Below are 16,364 nucleotides of genomic sequence, written 5' to 3'. Positions count from 1 at the left end.
AGTTTTCAAATATCAAAAGATTCCCCTTTGTCACGGAGATCCTACAGTCCCTTCCCGTGGAGTAGATGTGTGGTAGGCCATCTCAAAGCCCTGGGTCTGGGCCCAAGTGGTTGCTGAGCTGGTCATCCTACCAGCTTTCCCACACACACGCATACCACCAGAGTGATTTCTCCAGCATTGCTCTGGCTAGCTCACCCAATGCTGTATCCAGCAAGGGGCAGAACCGAATCTGCCACACTCATGCCCTCTGGCAGGCTCACCCATGCCCGTGCCAGCATTGCCAGCTCTATTGTGCTGCCTAGGCAAGGCTCAGGGGCCTCTCTCTCAAGTACTGCAGCCAGTGGCGGGCATGGCCAGCTCTCCCATTCATATGACCCTCAAGGCTTGCTCTCCCATTGGTGGCAGGTGGCATGGGGCTAGGAGGGGAGGGCATCTCTCCCTCTCCTATGCCACAACACAACAAATGAGTAACAAGGCCAGCTCTCCCTTCCTCACACCCTCCCTACCAGCTCCCCACAACCAGGGCTAGCTCTGCTGTACCTCCTGGGAGAGGTGCAGGGCCCTCTCTCCTGATAAAGCTGGCAGGGCCCAGCTCTTCTGCTCTCATGCCTTCAGGGGCAGCTCTCCCACGATGCCCAGGTGAGGGGTTGGACCAGCTCTGCACTACCCTCAGACACTAACATAGCCCCAGATGGAAGCCCAGACCAGGGCCTACTGCCCAGTCAAAACCTAGTTGCTTCTACAGGGCCAAAGACCCAGACATGGCCTTGGTAGCAGCATGGGCCAGGACTTGACCACGGCCTTAGGTGGCATTACCAGCTACTGATGTCAGGCTGTTCACATTACCCTCGAATCTCCAGTTCTGCCTCTTACTGTCCACACATCCTCCTGCTTTTATTTCTCTAACATCTCTCCATCACGTAATTGCTCAACTTAGTGGTGCCTGGGGCCTCTGAGTGTCTGGAGTCATCTTAGGAGTGCTGTGACCCATCTGTGCTATATGGCAACGGGTAGGGGTTGCCTTGGGGTGTTCTGCCCACCTGAGCCTGCATTGTACCAGGCTGAGGGTTGCCTTAGGCTTGCTTTGCCCAATAGGGTTGCATGGTGACAGGCCGAGCGTCGTCGTGGGCTTGCTCTGCCAGCCAGGGCCATGTGACACTAGACTGCAGCCATCTCAGGCACAGTCTGCCTGCCTAGACCCTGTGGTCCTGGGCAGGGATGATCTCAGGGTGTCCTATGCCTGTGGAGCCTGGCTGGATTCAAGTTATTCATTTTTAATGAAAGAGCCACATGTAAAACAGAATCCAGTGATGGTATCATACAGAATGAAGTCCACGTAGTTATGAGAGGGGACTTCTCTCTCAGTCTCACATAGAGCACATGGCTTCTTTATGCCAGGAGAGGTGAAGCTCTCCAAAGGACTTTCTGAAGGTTATTGAAAACGAGAGTAGAAAAATAGATGTCTGCCAAGCAGACAGACACTCAACATTACTGCAGGTATGGCTTAAATTTTTTTCAACAGCACACTTAGGAATTATTTGTGCCCTTTTTTATTGTCATAGTTGCTTTTAATTTTTTTCCTACAGTATATTTTGAGTGAATTCTTTTCATTTTCCTAATTCTGCCCAGATCCTTCCTACTTTCTTATCTATCTGTCTTCATGTTTTCTTTCTCTCTTTTTCTCTCTCACATTCACACTCACTGTCTCTCACTCTTGCTCTCACTCAATAAAAATAATCAAATCAAATAAAAAAAAAGAAGAAAAGAAAAGAATGAAAACAAGGGGGTAGGAAGTCACACAAAACAAGGGGTTCATTTTGTGTGTACCTTGTGAGCAGGCTGCTATTGTGGGGCTCAGGGTTTGTGGCTGGGTGATGGTAAGGTCACCTTTCTACTGCGGTGCTGTGCCAAGTGCCTTCCAGCACCATGAATGCCAGTCTATAGGGGTGAAGCTGAGAGTCACTCAGCAGATCCCCTTCTCCATATTCAATGACATAAGTGTTGTCTCCTGCTACAGAAACTTGAGTTCTCCAGTTGTGGAGATGAACAAACAGACTTGGCAACATTCTTTCTCTAATGTTTAGTGGGGCTCTATATGATGCCTTTTCTCAATGATTCAAAGAATTATACCCTGTTTCTGGGACTGGAGGTTTCACTTGGTATCATAAGATGACTAGTTGAGGCATTGCCCTATTATATGGTGACTCCATTTAAATTTCTTTCATATATGTATAGTTTAAGAAGGTTCTATGGTAGCACATTTCCATATGTTTTTTTAAAAGTGTTGTCCCTCCTCATATTCCATGCTTTACCTTGTCTTCCTATACCCCTCCCTATTTAATCCTTCTATTTTAAGTTCTCCTTTATTCCTTTATAACACTATGCTTTATTTCCCTTCTTGATCCCCTCCTTAACCAACCTCTATGGTTATTCTAAATGATACACATGTCTCTGAAGCTTAAGTTCATATATAAGACAAACCATACATAATTTATCCATTGGGATCTGGGATTACCTCACTGATATGTGGCTCCATCCATTTACATATGAATTTCATTGTTCGTAACAGTTGAATAATATTCCATTGTATACACGTACTACATTTTTCTTATCCATTTATTCATTGATTGACATCTAGGTTGTTTCCAATTTCTGGCTACTACAAATATAGCAGAACACAAATGAGCAAGCATCTCTGTTGTAAGATGTGGAGTGCACTTTTGAATAACACAAAGCAAGTATCTTGGTTAAGGTGACAGTTCTGTGGGTAAAGCTCTTTACCAGTCATCCCTATTGGTTTTGGCCTCTTGAATCTACGTAAGAGTAGAAGCAGAGAAGCACCTGCACACGTGATCTGACCTCCACATATGTGTTGTAATGTGTACACTTGCACATGCACACTCTAATATTAATAACTGTTATAATCTCTCACAAGAGTGAAAGGAGGAATAAGAGACAATGGTTCCAGTTCTTCAAAATCCATTTGTGAATACAGGTGATAAGGTATATTTAATGAGATGAGTTACTGCAAATGTACATTCATTCATGCATACATGCATGCATGCATGCATTTATTCATTCTTAGACCACTTATGAATTGGGTATAACATAACATTGCCTTCTGGAGTTCATCCTATCACACACTGAAGAATCACAAGCAAAATCCCTTTTAGTATATGGCAACTTCCCAGTAATGAGGCCAGTGGAAAACATCACTCTTCACCACCTGTGCCCAATACTTCTATAAAGCAATCTGCAGGCTGAATATGATACTTCTTTTTCTTTTTAAACAAAAATTGTGTTTTTATTTATTTATATGTCTGTCTGACTGTCAGTATATACTATGTGAGTGCTAGAGGCCAGAAGAGTCTGGCAGATCCTCTGGAACTGGAGTTACAGCCTATCACGTGCCACCCTGTACGGGTGCTGGAAACCAAACTCTGGTCTCTGCAAGAGCCACAAGTGCTCTGAACTGCTGAGCCATCTCTTCAGCCCCAGCACTGTTTATTTTCAATCAATAAGTTTTTTAGTATAGTATATTATGGGGCAAATGGAAGACTAATTTGTTTTACTTTGGTTCTCAGGTAAATGGTCACAAAATCTGAGCAAAAATGACCTGAAACAATTTCTATTGTGTGGTAACAAAAGCGGGTCATTGTTCTTTCAGAGAGCTTTTCTGTGGAAAGCACATTTGGTAATAATGTGAATTCTTTTAAGCTATTATATTCTGTGACCATCTGGGGAAATAGTTTGGAGGGCAAATCCAGCAGCAAGGATATTAAAAGGAAAAACAACAGACATAGCTGATTATTTTTGACAGTCTCTTACAGTATGATATCCAGGGTCCATATCACAGTGATAATACTGAAAAAAAATTTCTAATGACTTTATCATTGTTCCCAGCAGTGTCCTGGAGTTCCAATTCTGAGGGCAAGGCTTTCTCTAGGCATCTGATGTGAAGACAGATCTCAGAGAAATTTTGTGAGAAATTGTTTCTTCACATGAAGTACACTTGATAATAACATTTTAATGTGATATTGACATTTCTGGTTTTTAACTCTGTTGGGCAGAGTCTGGAGGGACAGAAAATTGCTTGCGGTGGCCTCAGCACAAGTGTCTGGCATCATGACAACACAGCTCAAATTTGTCCTAAATCAGACACACCCCAGTAGAAGGGATGTAAGGTTTCCCTCATAGTTTGCAGAAGCAGATTGGATTTCATGAGCACTGATGCTGACATTTTCTTGATATTATTATTATAATGACTGTTATGGACAATGTTGGAAGTCAATTTTTGTAGGCTTCTAATTAATGTTTGATAGTTTCCATTATTATAGTCTGGGTCTATAAATGTAAATATACACGCATGCACACATGCATATGCCTGTAATTTGATCTGTGTACTGATTTAAACCTTCAGGCTGATTTGATTGAACTTGGTTAAACTACACGGAGACTGAGCCACACTGTCACACCAGTGATACTCCTGGCATTCATGGCTGAACAGGATTACCTGTATGCTTGCTCCTTGTGACCCACAGGCCAATTGCATGTGGGTCACCCTCTGTCCACCTGTGTATCCAACTTCTCAGCTCAAAGCCCCAGGACTAGAGAATCAGTGTCTGCATTTAACAACGTCTTTGTGTAATTAAAGCATTAACTACTCCAGGTGATTCTGACTCAGGCTGCACATTAAAATCACTTAGGGTACTTATTAACACTGGTTTCTTTCCCAAACTTACTAAGGAGACCAAGTAAATCAGACTGAAGTTGGAACTTTGGCATCAGCATTTTTAGATGCATGCCAAGTAGTTCTAATGTGCGTCCAGGTTTGAGAACTATTGATTTCAAAATGCCAGAACAATCAACAAATCCCCTGTCTTCCCGAAGAGGATAATAATGGAAAACGCCAAAGCAATACCTTAGTGTTTGGTGGTACTTCATAGATGATTGAGTTTTTAACTTTTAATAACTTTGCTTGGCTGTTGTGTGAACACAGGCTGCTATGTATCAACCTGCCCAAGACCATGTGGTAAATCACGACAAGGAATGGATTATTTATTGTCCAAGTAATGAAACAGAGTCTGGGCTTTGCTTTTCAACTTTGTTTCATTTTTCAGCCATGCCGTTCAGCCCAACAGATCTAAATGCATACATTGCGATTGCCCACCACTTCCAATCAGTTGTCAGTTTATTCTCCCCTTCTCGCATTACGAACAGGAACCCTCTGAATTCTGTTGCTCGCTCCTCCTGTCCCACAGTCGTGCCTCATGATCTTGTGTTGTGAACTGTACCAGTTAATGACACAAAATGACCTGTTGTTTAGTATCAACATATAAAGTCAAGAATTATCCATTTATTCCACGATGCCATTCATGGGCGAGTAGAGTAAATAAATGAGTTACAGCACAGAGCACATGAACCTCCTTATCGCCATAGTTTATGGATGAAGAAGCAACGTCCAGGAAGCAAGTGTGACTCGCTGACGTGTCCACAGTAGAATGTTTTCCCAGGACAGTGATTCTAAGAACATAGGCCATGGGTACCTCCCTCTCTCTCTCTCTCTCTCTCTCTCTCTCTCTCTCTCTCTCTCTCTCTCTCTCTGTGTGTGTGTTCTCTCTCTGTGTGTTCTCTCTCTCTCTCTCTCTCTTTCTCTCTCTCTCTCTCTCTCTCTCTTTCTCTCTCTCTCCTCTCTCTCTTTCTCTGTCTGTGTGTTCGCTCTCTGTGTGTTCTCTTTCTCTGTGTGTTCTCTCTCTGTGTGTTCGCTTTCTGTGTGTTCTCTTTCTCTGTGTTCTCTCTCTCTCTCTCTCTCTCTCTCTCTCTCTCTCTCTCTCTGTGTGTGTGTGTGTGTGTGTGTGTGTATGTGTGTGTGTGTGTGTGCGTGCGTGTGCAGAAGAGTGAATAGTTACAGGTAGACTAAGAATAGAAACATACCAAGGTAGAGAAAGCCCATTATCCAGAGCAGACCCATTACATCTTGGGACCACAGTCAATGATTTCTTTTTCATCGTGATAAGCTCTGTGTCTTTGATAAGAAAATATTAAAACTTTGAGCAAATCATATGGAGGTTATCAGAATAAATCTTATCTCAAAGGTTTTTTTTCATACACATGTAGTATCTATGTGGCTTTCTCTCTTTTCTGACAAACTTGAGCCTAAGAGATATGGTTAAACACTTTTGTCTAGGGGATGTAGAGATGGCTCAACAGTTAAGATCACTGGCTGCTCTAACAGGACTAGAGGTCTGTTCCCAGTGCACACATGACATCTAACAACCAACTGTAACTCCAGTTCTAGGGGATGTGGTGCCCCCTTCTGTGTGCACTGTGTAACGCACAGACTTTCATGCAGAGAGTACACACATATATACATAAAATAAAAATGAATCTCTAAAACAATTGTCTAACACCCTCCTCTATCAACTGAAGGCCCAGAAGTTTTATGCCTTTTCACATATTTTAAGACTTTTCTTAACTATTTATACACATACGAAATGTTACCATATGATTCATGCTAGTTTTAAAGTAATTTATCATATAAAGTATAACATTCGAGAGGGTTAGGAGTTTTATATATATGTCCAAAATGAAAGACTGGGGAATGATGTCTAATTTACAGATTGACAGTTAAGATTAAGAATCATATCTTAACTCTGCAGAATAATGCCCTAAAGACAAAAGCTTAACCTGTGTAAATATTAAATCCCCGCACACACACAAAAAAAGTAACAAACAGAGAATTCTGGCTTAACATTATTTCATATGAAAAAGACCTAAGGGCAAGTTATCACAGACTCAAAATGTAATATAATTTCTTACATTTTGATACATCAGTAATTCTTATCTGAAATAAAATTTACTTCCAAATTTTAGGACTTTGATCAGAACAACTTATTTTTCAAAAGATATGCTAAATTGTGGAAAATATACTGCCACTTTTATTTGAGAATTGCAAAACCAATGCCCAGTCAGTGAAAACCTTTTTGTTTTTTTGTTTGTTTGTTTGTTTTGTTTTGTTTTTTCTCTTTTTAAATCTTTGCTCAAACATTCCTTACCAGTGTTGAGATGTGGACATGGAAATGTGTGGTGATGGTCATTGTCATTGTCTGCCTTAGGAAATGCCTAAATGTCCAGTAGGTGACTCATGTTTTATCAAAGACTGTTCACAAGAAATATTTCCAGAAGGCTTGAGTTTAAATGTAATGAGAATATGACTATTCCCTGCAAACCCAAGCCAGGACATGACTGTTACTGTGAAGTGTGCAGAAAGATGCTTCCCTCCCTCCCTCCCTCTCTCCCTCTGTTCCTTCCTCCCTCCCTCTCTCTCTCCTCCTTCCCTCTCCTCCACTCCCTCCCTCTCTCCCTCCCTCCCTCCCTCCATCCTTTCCTTCCTCCCTTCCTCTCCCCTCCCTTCTTCCTCCTCCATCCCTCCCTCCCTCCCAGTTATGCAGCCTAGATTAACCTGGAATTTAGGTTTGTCTTGCTTTCAAATCCAGACCTCTGGGATTACAGGCATCTACTGTCACACTTGGGTCCTGATTTTTACTTCTACATAACCTGCCAACAGGAAAGTGTAGCATATTGTTTAGCTCAGGGACAGCCTAAAATGTGTTATATTGGAATTTTAAACATGCAAGTAGTGGATACAGGGGACAAAACAAAGTGTAAGTGCTGGGAAATGGAGGGATGTTTCAATGAGAAATCAATGTTGTATTTGTGTACCCTGATATATTTATTACTGATAGTAAAACTTAGGTGATTGTGAATTTTTCTTGACTATTTTCCATTTTATTCTAAACGTGAATAAGCAACTTCTTATACAAACACAGTGTCTCAGAGAACAGCCATTTGACCAAGAAGCTAAATTAGTGGGTCCAATGTATTGATGTTTTTCTGAGAACACTAAGCCATGGTTTCATTTGAGCCATCTATCTCTGCCCTGATGTCTACTGTAGCACACGAGAAGGAGACTCAATGTCTTAACTCCATTACTGGCTTTATTCAGCGCTGTCAGGCCAAGAATAGGTGTTTATCTACGAGTGTGTGCTGCTCCAGAGAGAGCGGCTCATTGTAATTCTCTCCTCCAGTTTTCCTTCCCCAAGGAAATACCTTTATCTCAGATCTGTCTAATTAGCCAGTATGTGAGGAACAGAAAATTGTGACACAATCACAACGTTTGTGGTTGCTGTTCAAAAAAAAAACCTTCAATAACATTTCCATCTCCGTTTTCTTGTTTACATGGTAAAATAAAATGGATCAAACAAGCATAAATTTGTGGTAGCAAAGATGGTGCTTTTGTGCAATATAACACATACTGTGTATCAAAGAAATATTTGTACCACTTCTCTGAAGTTGACATTGGAATGACATTGTAATCCTGGCCATCTGTCTTCCTCCTCCAGACGTCGATGAATGTGCGCTGGTGAATGGAGGCTGCCAGCAGCGCTGCATTAACACCCAGGGCACCTTCCACTGTGAGTGTGATACAGGATACAGACGCCACGCTGACGGACGCACCTGCATAAGTGAGTAAATATTAGAGCCAGCTTGAAGCCATTTTCAATGAAAATCGACCTGCCCACACAAGGGGCAGAGGAGAAAGATTTTTCTATTGTTAAAAAAATATCTGTAGAAGCTGATGGCATCACCTTCTAGACTATAAAAGGCATTTTTGCTACTAAAAGATACACAAAGATGGAGAAAGAAATGCAGAAGTGAGTGTTTACAAGCACAACTTGATTGTCCAACTATCTGGCTATTTCCGTGGTGTATAATTTGGGACATATTTGGTGAGCTATGGATTTGTTATTTATTACTTGCATAGCATGTATGACACCAAACTAAAATGATTGGGAGTGTTAAGCCATGTTAATTACTAGCTGAGGGGTTTTCATGTAGAACTACAGGCAGAAATAATTCCAAGGCTAAAACTAAAGTCATCAACAAAATTATAATAGATTACATACTGAAGAACTCGAGGTTAAATATAGGTTGCAGAACATTTATTCTACAACAAACTGTGCTTCAATGTAATTTAGGAGCAACAAAATGATCATTGGTCCCTTTGCTTGCATGATTTTTGATTTCATAGATTTCCTGAAATAAGTAAACACTGCTTTTGTAAATGAAAAGAAAGAAATGGAGTTTTTAAAACACTCTTCCTCATGTGAATGTCAATGTTCCTTGTTTTCATTGAAATAATTTGAGTAAAAGTGTTTTCAGTTTTCACCAAGCCATGATCCTTGCCTGACAAAATGGTACTTTGCTATTTTACCTCAGGTCCCTGTTTAAAGCAATTACTAACATTGTTAGTAACATAGCACCTGGTATAGGACAGTTTAATTCCCTTCTTTCTTTATATAGGTTTTAATAACCATTTGATCTGTACTTAATTGTTATCAGTAGCATATAAATTATTTTCTTTTTCTTCTTTTTTTATTAATTAATTTTTTCAGATTACACCTCAATTGTTATCCCATCCCTTGTATCCTCCCATTCCTCCCTCCCTCCCCCTTTCACCTTGTTCCCCTCCCCTATGTCTGTGACTGAGGGGGACCTCCTCCCCCATTATATGGTCACAGCCTCTCAAGTCTCATCTTGGTAGCCTGCTTATCCTTTCTCTGAGTGCCACCAGGCCACCCCGCCAAGGGTAGTGGTCAAATATGGGGCACCAGAGTTCATGTCAAAATCAGTCCCCACTCTCCACTCAACTGTGGAGAATGTCCTGTTCATTGGCTAGATCTGAGTAGGGGTTCAATGTTTACTGCATGCATTGTCCTTGATTGGTGCAGTAGTTTGAGCAGAACCCATGGGCCCAGATCTGCCCGTCATGATGTTCTTCTTGTAGGTTTCTAGGACCCTCTGCATCCTTCTATTTCCCTATTCTCCCATACTTCTCTCACCTAGAGTCCCAATAAGATGTCCTCACATCTACCCCAATCTCCTGGTAAGTGAAAACTTTCATGGGACATGTCTCTTGGGCTAGTGACCAATTATAAGTGAGTATATACCATGTAAGTCTTTCTGCTTCTGGGTTAACTCACTCATTATGATCATTTCTAGTCCCATCCATTTGTCCACAAATTTTGGGGTTTCCTTGTTTTTATATCTGAGTAGTATTCCACAGTGTAAATGTACCACAGTTTCTTTCTCCATTCTTTGATTGAGGGACATTTAGGCTGTTTCCAGGTTCTGGCTATTATGAATAAGGCTGCTATGAACATGGTTGAGCATATGTCCTCGGTGTGTGGTGGAGCATCCTCTGGGTATATTCCAAGGAGTGGAATAGCTGGGTCTTGAGGAAGCCCTATTCCCAGTTTTCGGAGATAGCACATACAAAGTATTTTTTAACATGAAGCTTAGAATATAAATTGCCACCGTCAGTTAGTGTGGGAGCATGCATGCCCTTTGCTGTCCCTAGGTTGTCTGAGAGGAGACACAGGCAAACAGGCAAAGATGCTCTAGTCATCATACTGATGTTGATATGGGAAAGCAGGCTGTGAAAGTATGAAAGAACGAAAGGATGGTGACAAGGGAGGAGGGGAGGTGACCTGTGAACACAAAGTAGAAGTCAGGCCCTAATATTCAGGAACTCAGATCAGCAGGACAAGAGTCACAGAAAACACACAAGGTGGGACTGTGGCCGCAGCATGCTAGTTTCATGGAAGCATCCTCTCATTTTTGCAGGGTCAATGGCATTTCCATTCCTAGGTCCTGTGGTACTAACATCCCCTTAAAACGATGCCCAGAGTTCCAAGTCACAGCTGTTCAGGGGCAGCATGAAATTGATATATGCAAATGAGATATTTGTTGGGAAAGGACAAGCTAAGCTGATGAATTTTTCTTTATCTAATGTAAAATTATTTTTTGAAGTAGTGGTTTATATGAATCAGTAATACCAGGTCTTTGTGAAAGGACAAAATAAGGAGCAACCATGGCTAACATTTGCCTCGGGGTACAGTTGCCTAAACTTTTAACAGTTACTAGCTGCTTCAACCAACCACTCTCCTCTCCTTTGCCATCATGGTTACTGTGTCAATGACATTTGGTCAAAATTGAACTTTTATTCAACTGGGACATTGTGATTTGCTGTATCCATTTCTAGTCCCTAAAAGCCCAATCTCACTGCACACACACTAGGCCACTATGACAGTAACTTAACTTCTGCTCTGTATGCTGAGCTTTCCACTCAGAATTCCAACACTGTGTACAAATGAAATTTGTTTTATTCAGCTAAAGTGAATGAAACTCACATGAAATGTAAGTTCTGTGACCACACAGGTAAGGGCTCCAACCCCATGGCTAGCCAACATAGTGGGTGCGACAGAGGGTTTGATGTCTTTGCTGAGAACATATAAGGAAATTTGGTCACAGAAAAGCTGTGAGCTATTTCACTACATGGTCACATCAACACTGAGAAAGATTCAGAAAGACTTGCTTTGAAAGTGCTTTGTGTTTAAAGATTGAGATGAAACAACCTTTGCTTTGGGACAATCATTTGCTTATTTGCTCAGTCCTAATGCAACGTGATATGCTGGGGGGCGGGCTCCCCTTCTCTGAGGAGTATGGGAGGGGGCATAGGGGAAACAGGAAGGGAGTGTGGGAACAGGAGGAGAAAAAGGAGGTGGTTATGACCAAACTGTAAATTGGATAATTAATTTTTTAAAAACTATTGAGCAAAGTTTTAATTTCATTCAAATTATTCTATGCATTTATGACACCTCAAAATATCCTAGATACATTTCTTTAGTTGATGCTGTTTCTTTAAAAAAAATACATGAAGGACAAACTTTTGACATTGTTACATCATGATGCTGTCCTATATACTTACCTGTCTTCTATGTGAGGCACAGTTGATCAGTGACTATTTCTTCCTTGATCAGTAAGTAATAAGATTCCAAGACAAGGAGGTAGCTCAGTCACTAAAATGTGTGACTCACAAAGATGAGGACCAGAGTTAAATGCCCAGAGTACATTTAAAAATCTGTAACATAGTGGTGCATGCTTACAATTCACATCTGGCCCCTGAGGAGACAGAATAATCCTTGAGGCTCAACTGGAGCTGGTCTAGTTGAGAGACCCTGCCTCAAAGGAGATGGATAATGCAGAGGTTAACCTTCGACCTTCACTAGCACATTACACACTTACGTATAAACTTACACACACACACATACACACACACACACACACACACACACACACACACAGACAGATAGACAGACAGAGACAGAGACAGACAGAGACAGAGACAGAGACAGAGACAGACAGAGAGAGATAAACAGAGATTAGATTCCTGATATCCTTTAACACTTTACTTTGAATCTAGGACATAACTCATCCCTAACTTGTTGGTTAAAACTCTACTTAGTGTGTTTCACATTAAATATTATCTGTCTTGTTAATCTTCCTTTGTGATTCTATCCAAAAACATTCTTCTAAATGTCACATTAGTCATGTTTTTAACAGTAAATCATAGCACATATGTATGTTTTGTTATATGTATATAAATAATATTCTTATACACAGGTACAAGCAGCTGAACTTTCAGACCAGACAAAAGGCAGTGATAGTTTCCTGTCCAATCCAAGACAAGTCTTTTACATTTTCTTCTTGGCCATTGACACTGTTGACCACTATATTTTTTCTGTATCTCTCCTTGGCGCACTATCCACTCTCATTGTCATGCTGTTTTGGTGAGCAGGGTTCTGACATTACAAAACTCTCTCTCTCTCTCTCTCTCTCTCTCTCTCTCTCTCTCTCTCTCTCTCTCTCTCTCTTCCTATTTTCTTGTCTCCTTCATTTTATGCTCCTTTAGACTACATCTATTTTCTTACTTTCATTAAAATTAAATAACTGTGAGCTGCTTAGAGCATCACCCTACTCACTCTTCAGGATTATTTAAATACTTAACACCTACTAATAAATGAAATAAAAGCTTCACTCTTGAAGGATTTACTTTCTAGGGAATTTGTTCAGGAGTTCTAACCACTGGAACTTTGACAAAAGTCTCTGTTGTAAAATACAACATCTCTGCGTGCTTTTTCACTGGCCATTGTCTCATCATTGACAGATATAATGGACCTAAGAATGATAATATGAAATGAGGGCATCTGTTTCAAATGGTTATCTTTGAATGACTTGGGACCAGATGCTAATGAAAACTACCTAAACATGTAGTATTTGGTTGTATGATTCACATTTTTAGTAACTCGTAAAGCTTTGGTTGTAAGTTGGCATACCACTTTAAAAAATCTATTTTGAATTTCCATTTTTAATATGAGCCTTGGAAAGATGCTCAGCCCAGACATCTATTTATAAGCATGTCCTTACTCTGATGCATTTGCTGAAATCAGTCTTCTCAGAAAGATGCAGTGATCCGTAGCTGTCCATCTCTCCTTTGTCCCTTCAGCATGTAAGTCATTAGAGTTTCCACTTGGACAGGAATGAATTCAGTCACTGATGTCCACAATGTGACACCTCAGAAAAGACGGTTTCTAATTCTTTCAATCTTCAGAACAGTCATTCATCCATGCTGCCTATGTGGAATAGTCAGGAAACATCTTTCTCTGCTAGCTCATCTCTATTCCCACTAAGTGAAGGAAAGAGTCACCATCTCCTACTGTAAAGTTCTGTGTGGATAGATCACACTGTTACACTTCAATTAGAAATATTTAAATGTCACTACTATCTTATAATTAATTACAAATATATAGATAATAAGGGACAAGGATCACATAGATGCGTGACTATGAAGCTAGAAAGTGGTACCTCTGTGAATCTCTGACCTTGAGTATCCATATGTGAATATTTTATGAGATCTTCATTTTAAGTTAATGATGAATTTAAAGAATTAAAAATAAGAAAGCCATTAGACATGCTGGCCTCCTCACAAAGAACTCTCTTGTGTTTCAGTGTTCTGATCTATGGTGTCTGGGTTTTATTTCCTGTGAGGACTGAAAGCTTCCAAGCAATGTAGAAAGATTGCCTTCATATTGGAGCTTAAAGACTTCATTGTAACTACCTTTCAATTAGCTGCATTATTTATGAAGAGAAATTAGAAACAGAATTCATTTCAGGTGACAGCTGAAGTGTTGAGCGGGTCTATGTCAGGTTAAAAAAGTTGTTTAGTTTGTCAGATTGATGGCATTTCTCCATCATTATCAAATTCATCACCCTTGCCATATTAAGCACTTTTGTGTGGAGGGTACTAAATTTAGTCCTAGTAGTTGAATTTAAGGAACATTTCCCCTCTGCCTCCCCATCTCATTCCATGGCCCTTGAAAAAGATGAAGAATTCCTCAAGTTTCCATCTAGCGTTGAGCATTAAGATCAATTCAGTAGCTTTTGTCTGCTCAAGTACAGGAAAACACTGAATACTTCCTGGTTTTCCTACATTTTTCTCAGACTTCAGACTCAGGAAGTGAAGGCTGACCAATTTGAGAGATTGAGGTTCCAGTTCTGGGCACAGCATGGAAGAGCTGTGTGATCTTAATGCACTTCTTTTATCCCGCTGATGTTCAGAATCTCTGTCATCTCCATCTTTCCCATTTTATTTCTATTTAATAATATCAGAAAATAATTCACAAAATCAATATTATGCATTACACATGAGCATGTCTCTCATAAAAGAATTTTTAATCCACACACACAGATTGACGCCTAGAGAGTGTGGCTGAAACTTAGAGTGGGCTCTGTGGCTAAAAGGGAGCAAACAAAACAGATTCTTTAAGGACCATGAATGATGAAAAAATTATTTAACTAACAATACCATCATGATTTTTAGTTTCTGTGCCTAAGGTTAGAAAAAACAGCCAGATCATATACAAACACACACACACACACACACACACACACACACACACACACACAAATACACAGGCACACACACACACACACACACACACAAATACACAGGCACACACACAAAGAACATATGCATACACTTATTTACACAGACATAAGTGCCAAATAGTGAATGTAGGCACAATGGTCTCTATACATGGCAAATGCCTCTTCTTTATAGATCCTCACTTATATTTTTATGGCATTTTTGTATTCTACTTATTAAATATTTGATATATATAATATTAATTTTGATATTATAGAAAGATAAGGTAGGGTAGTTAGATAAGGTCTTCAATACCCTCAGAGACATGCAGAATATGACATTTAAAATGCTTTTTATTATTTTAAAGATTCACTGGCAACGAGACGGGTTAACTCCTACAACACCCAGCCTACCTCAAAGAGGATGATGAGCATCGAGAAAAATCCTTATGGAGATGGCTTCAAATATGGCAAACAAGCCACTGGGCAAAAGTCCTCACTTCTATCACAGACAGAATTCTGCCTTAAAAAAGGCAAGCTTGGATGCAGGCAGAGTAGACAACCAAACTCTTCCAAGACAGGGAAAGCAAGTCCTCAATAGTTCCTGCCTCACAAATATGTCTGTCAGATATCTTGGGCCAGAAGGCTGAAGAAGATGCTCCAACATTATAGAGAGTTTCAGGTAGCAAACTGTCTCTGTCATCTCATTTGGAAAGCTACTAACCTGCACTCCCAGCATACTCACGTAATCAAGTTTATTCTTGCTCAAGTCTCTGATGGGGTTGAAGACCAGGTAGCTCAATTTTACAATGTAGCTTAGTTGTTTAGGAGTTAAGATGTTTTTAGGTCTAGATGTTTTAAGTTGATAATGACATGATGTGATAGAGATTGAATTACATTCAGAATTTTAGATGTACCATGATAGGAAGGATGGTTTCTTCAAGGCTGTCAAATACAAATAACCAAATCACTAAAAATGTAACATTTATATAATTCCTGACCATGTCATGGTTCTTCTTGCTATAGGTAATTTATTGTATATATATGTGTGATAATATAAATGTTTATGTAAAAAATAAAGATGTTTAATAAAAAGAAATAAAATAAATAAATAAATAAAATAAAACCTAACATAAAAAGCAACTAATTTTTCCTATGTCACCTAACTGAGTTTATAGTTCACTGTACAACAACCACCACATAAGACACACTTTAAAATGAAGACGTTAAACTCATAACTGGCACACAACAGATGTTCAGTAAATCATGTCTCAGAGCAATGATCTTTAGCAGTTAGGTGTCCTCTTCACTGTTTCCCAATGGAGTACTTATTTGATGTAGAAATTCTGAGCATGGGAGAGTTCTAATTGTGTGTAACTGAAAATGTAACATACTAGCTTTACATTCCTCATTTATGAATATGTATTGTGACAATTGGGGTTTGAAGCAGGAGGGATATATAGGGAAAGAGCATATACTGAGAAAGTATATGTTTCCTCATTTCAAGCTAAAAATATTAACTTTATTGCAAGGTTATC

The 16,364-nt window shown here is 39.9% G+C and overlaps 1 protein-coding gene across 1 annotated transcript in view; it reads left to right on the top strand.

Moving 5' to 3' along the window:
• Positions 1-16,364, top strand: part of LOC311589894 (EGF-like and EMI domain-containing protein 1) — a 689,354-nt gene that overhangs the window by 474,522 nt on the left and 198,468 nt on the right. Inside the window, exon 6 of the mRNA XM_084768621.1 lies at positions 8,403-8,525. Within this exon, the coding sequence (XP_084624747.1) occupies positions 8,403-8,525 (123 nt within the window). The remainder of the gene's footprint in view (positions 1-8,402; positions 8,526-16,364) is intronic.

The sequence above is a fragment of the Acomys minous genome, assembly GCF_964271855.1.
Source record: "Acomys minous genome assembly, chromosome: 19".
Classification (NCBI taxonomy): Eukaryota; Metazoa; Chordata; class Mammalia; order Rodentia; family Muridae; genus Acomys; species Acomys minous.
This window is presented reverse-complemented; position numbering and strand designations above follow the sequence as displayed.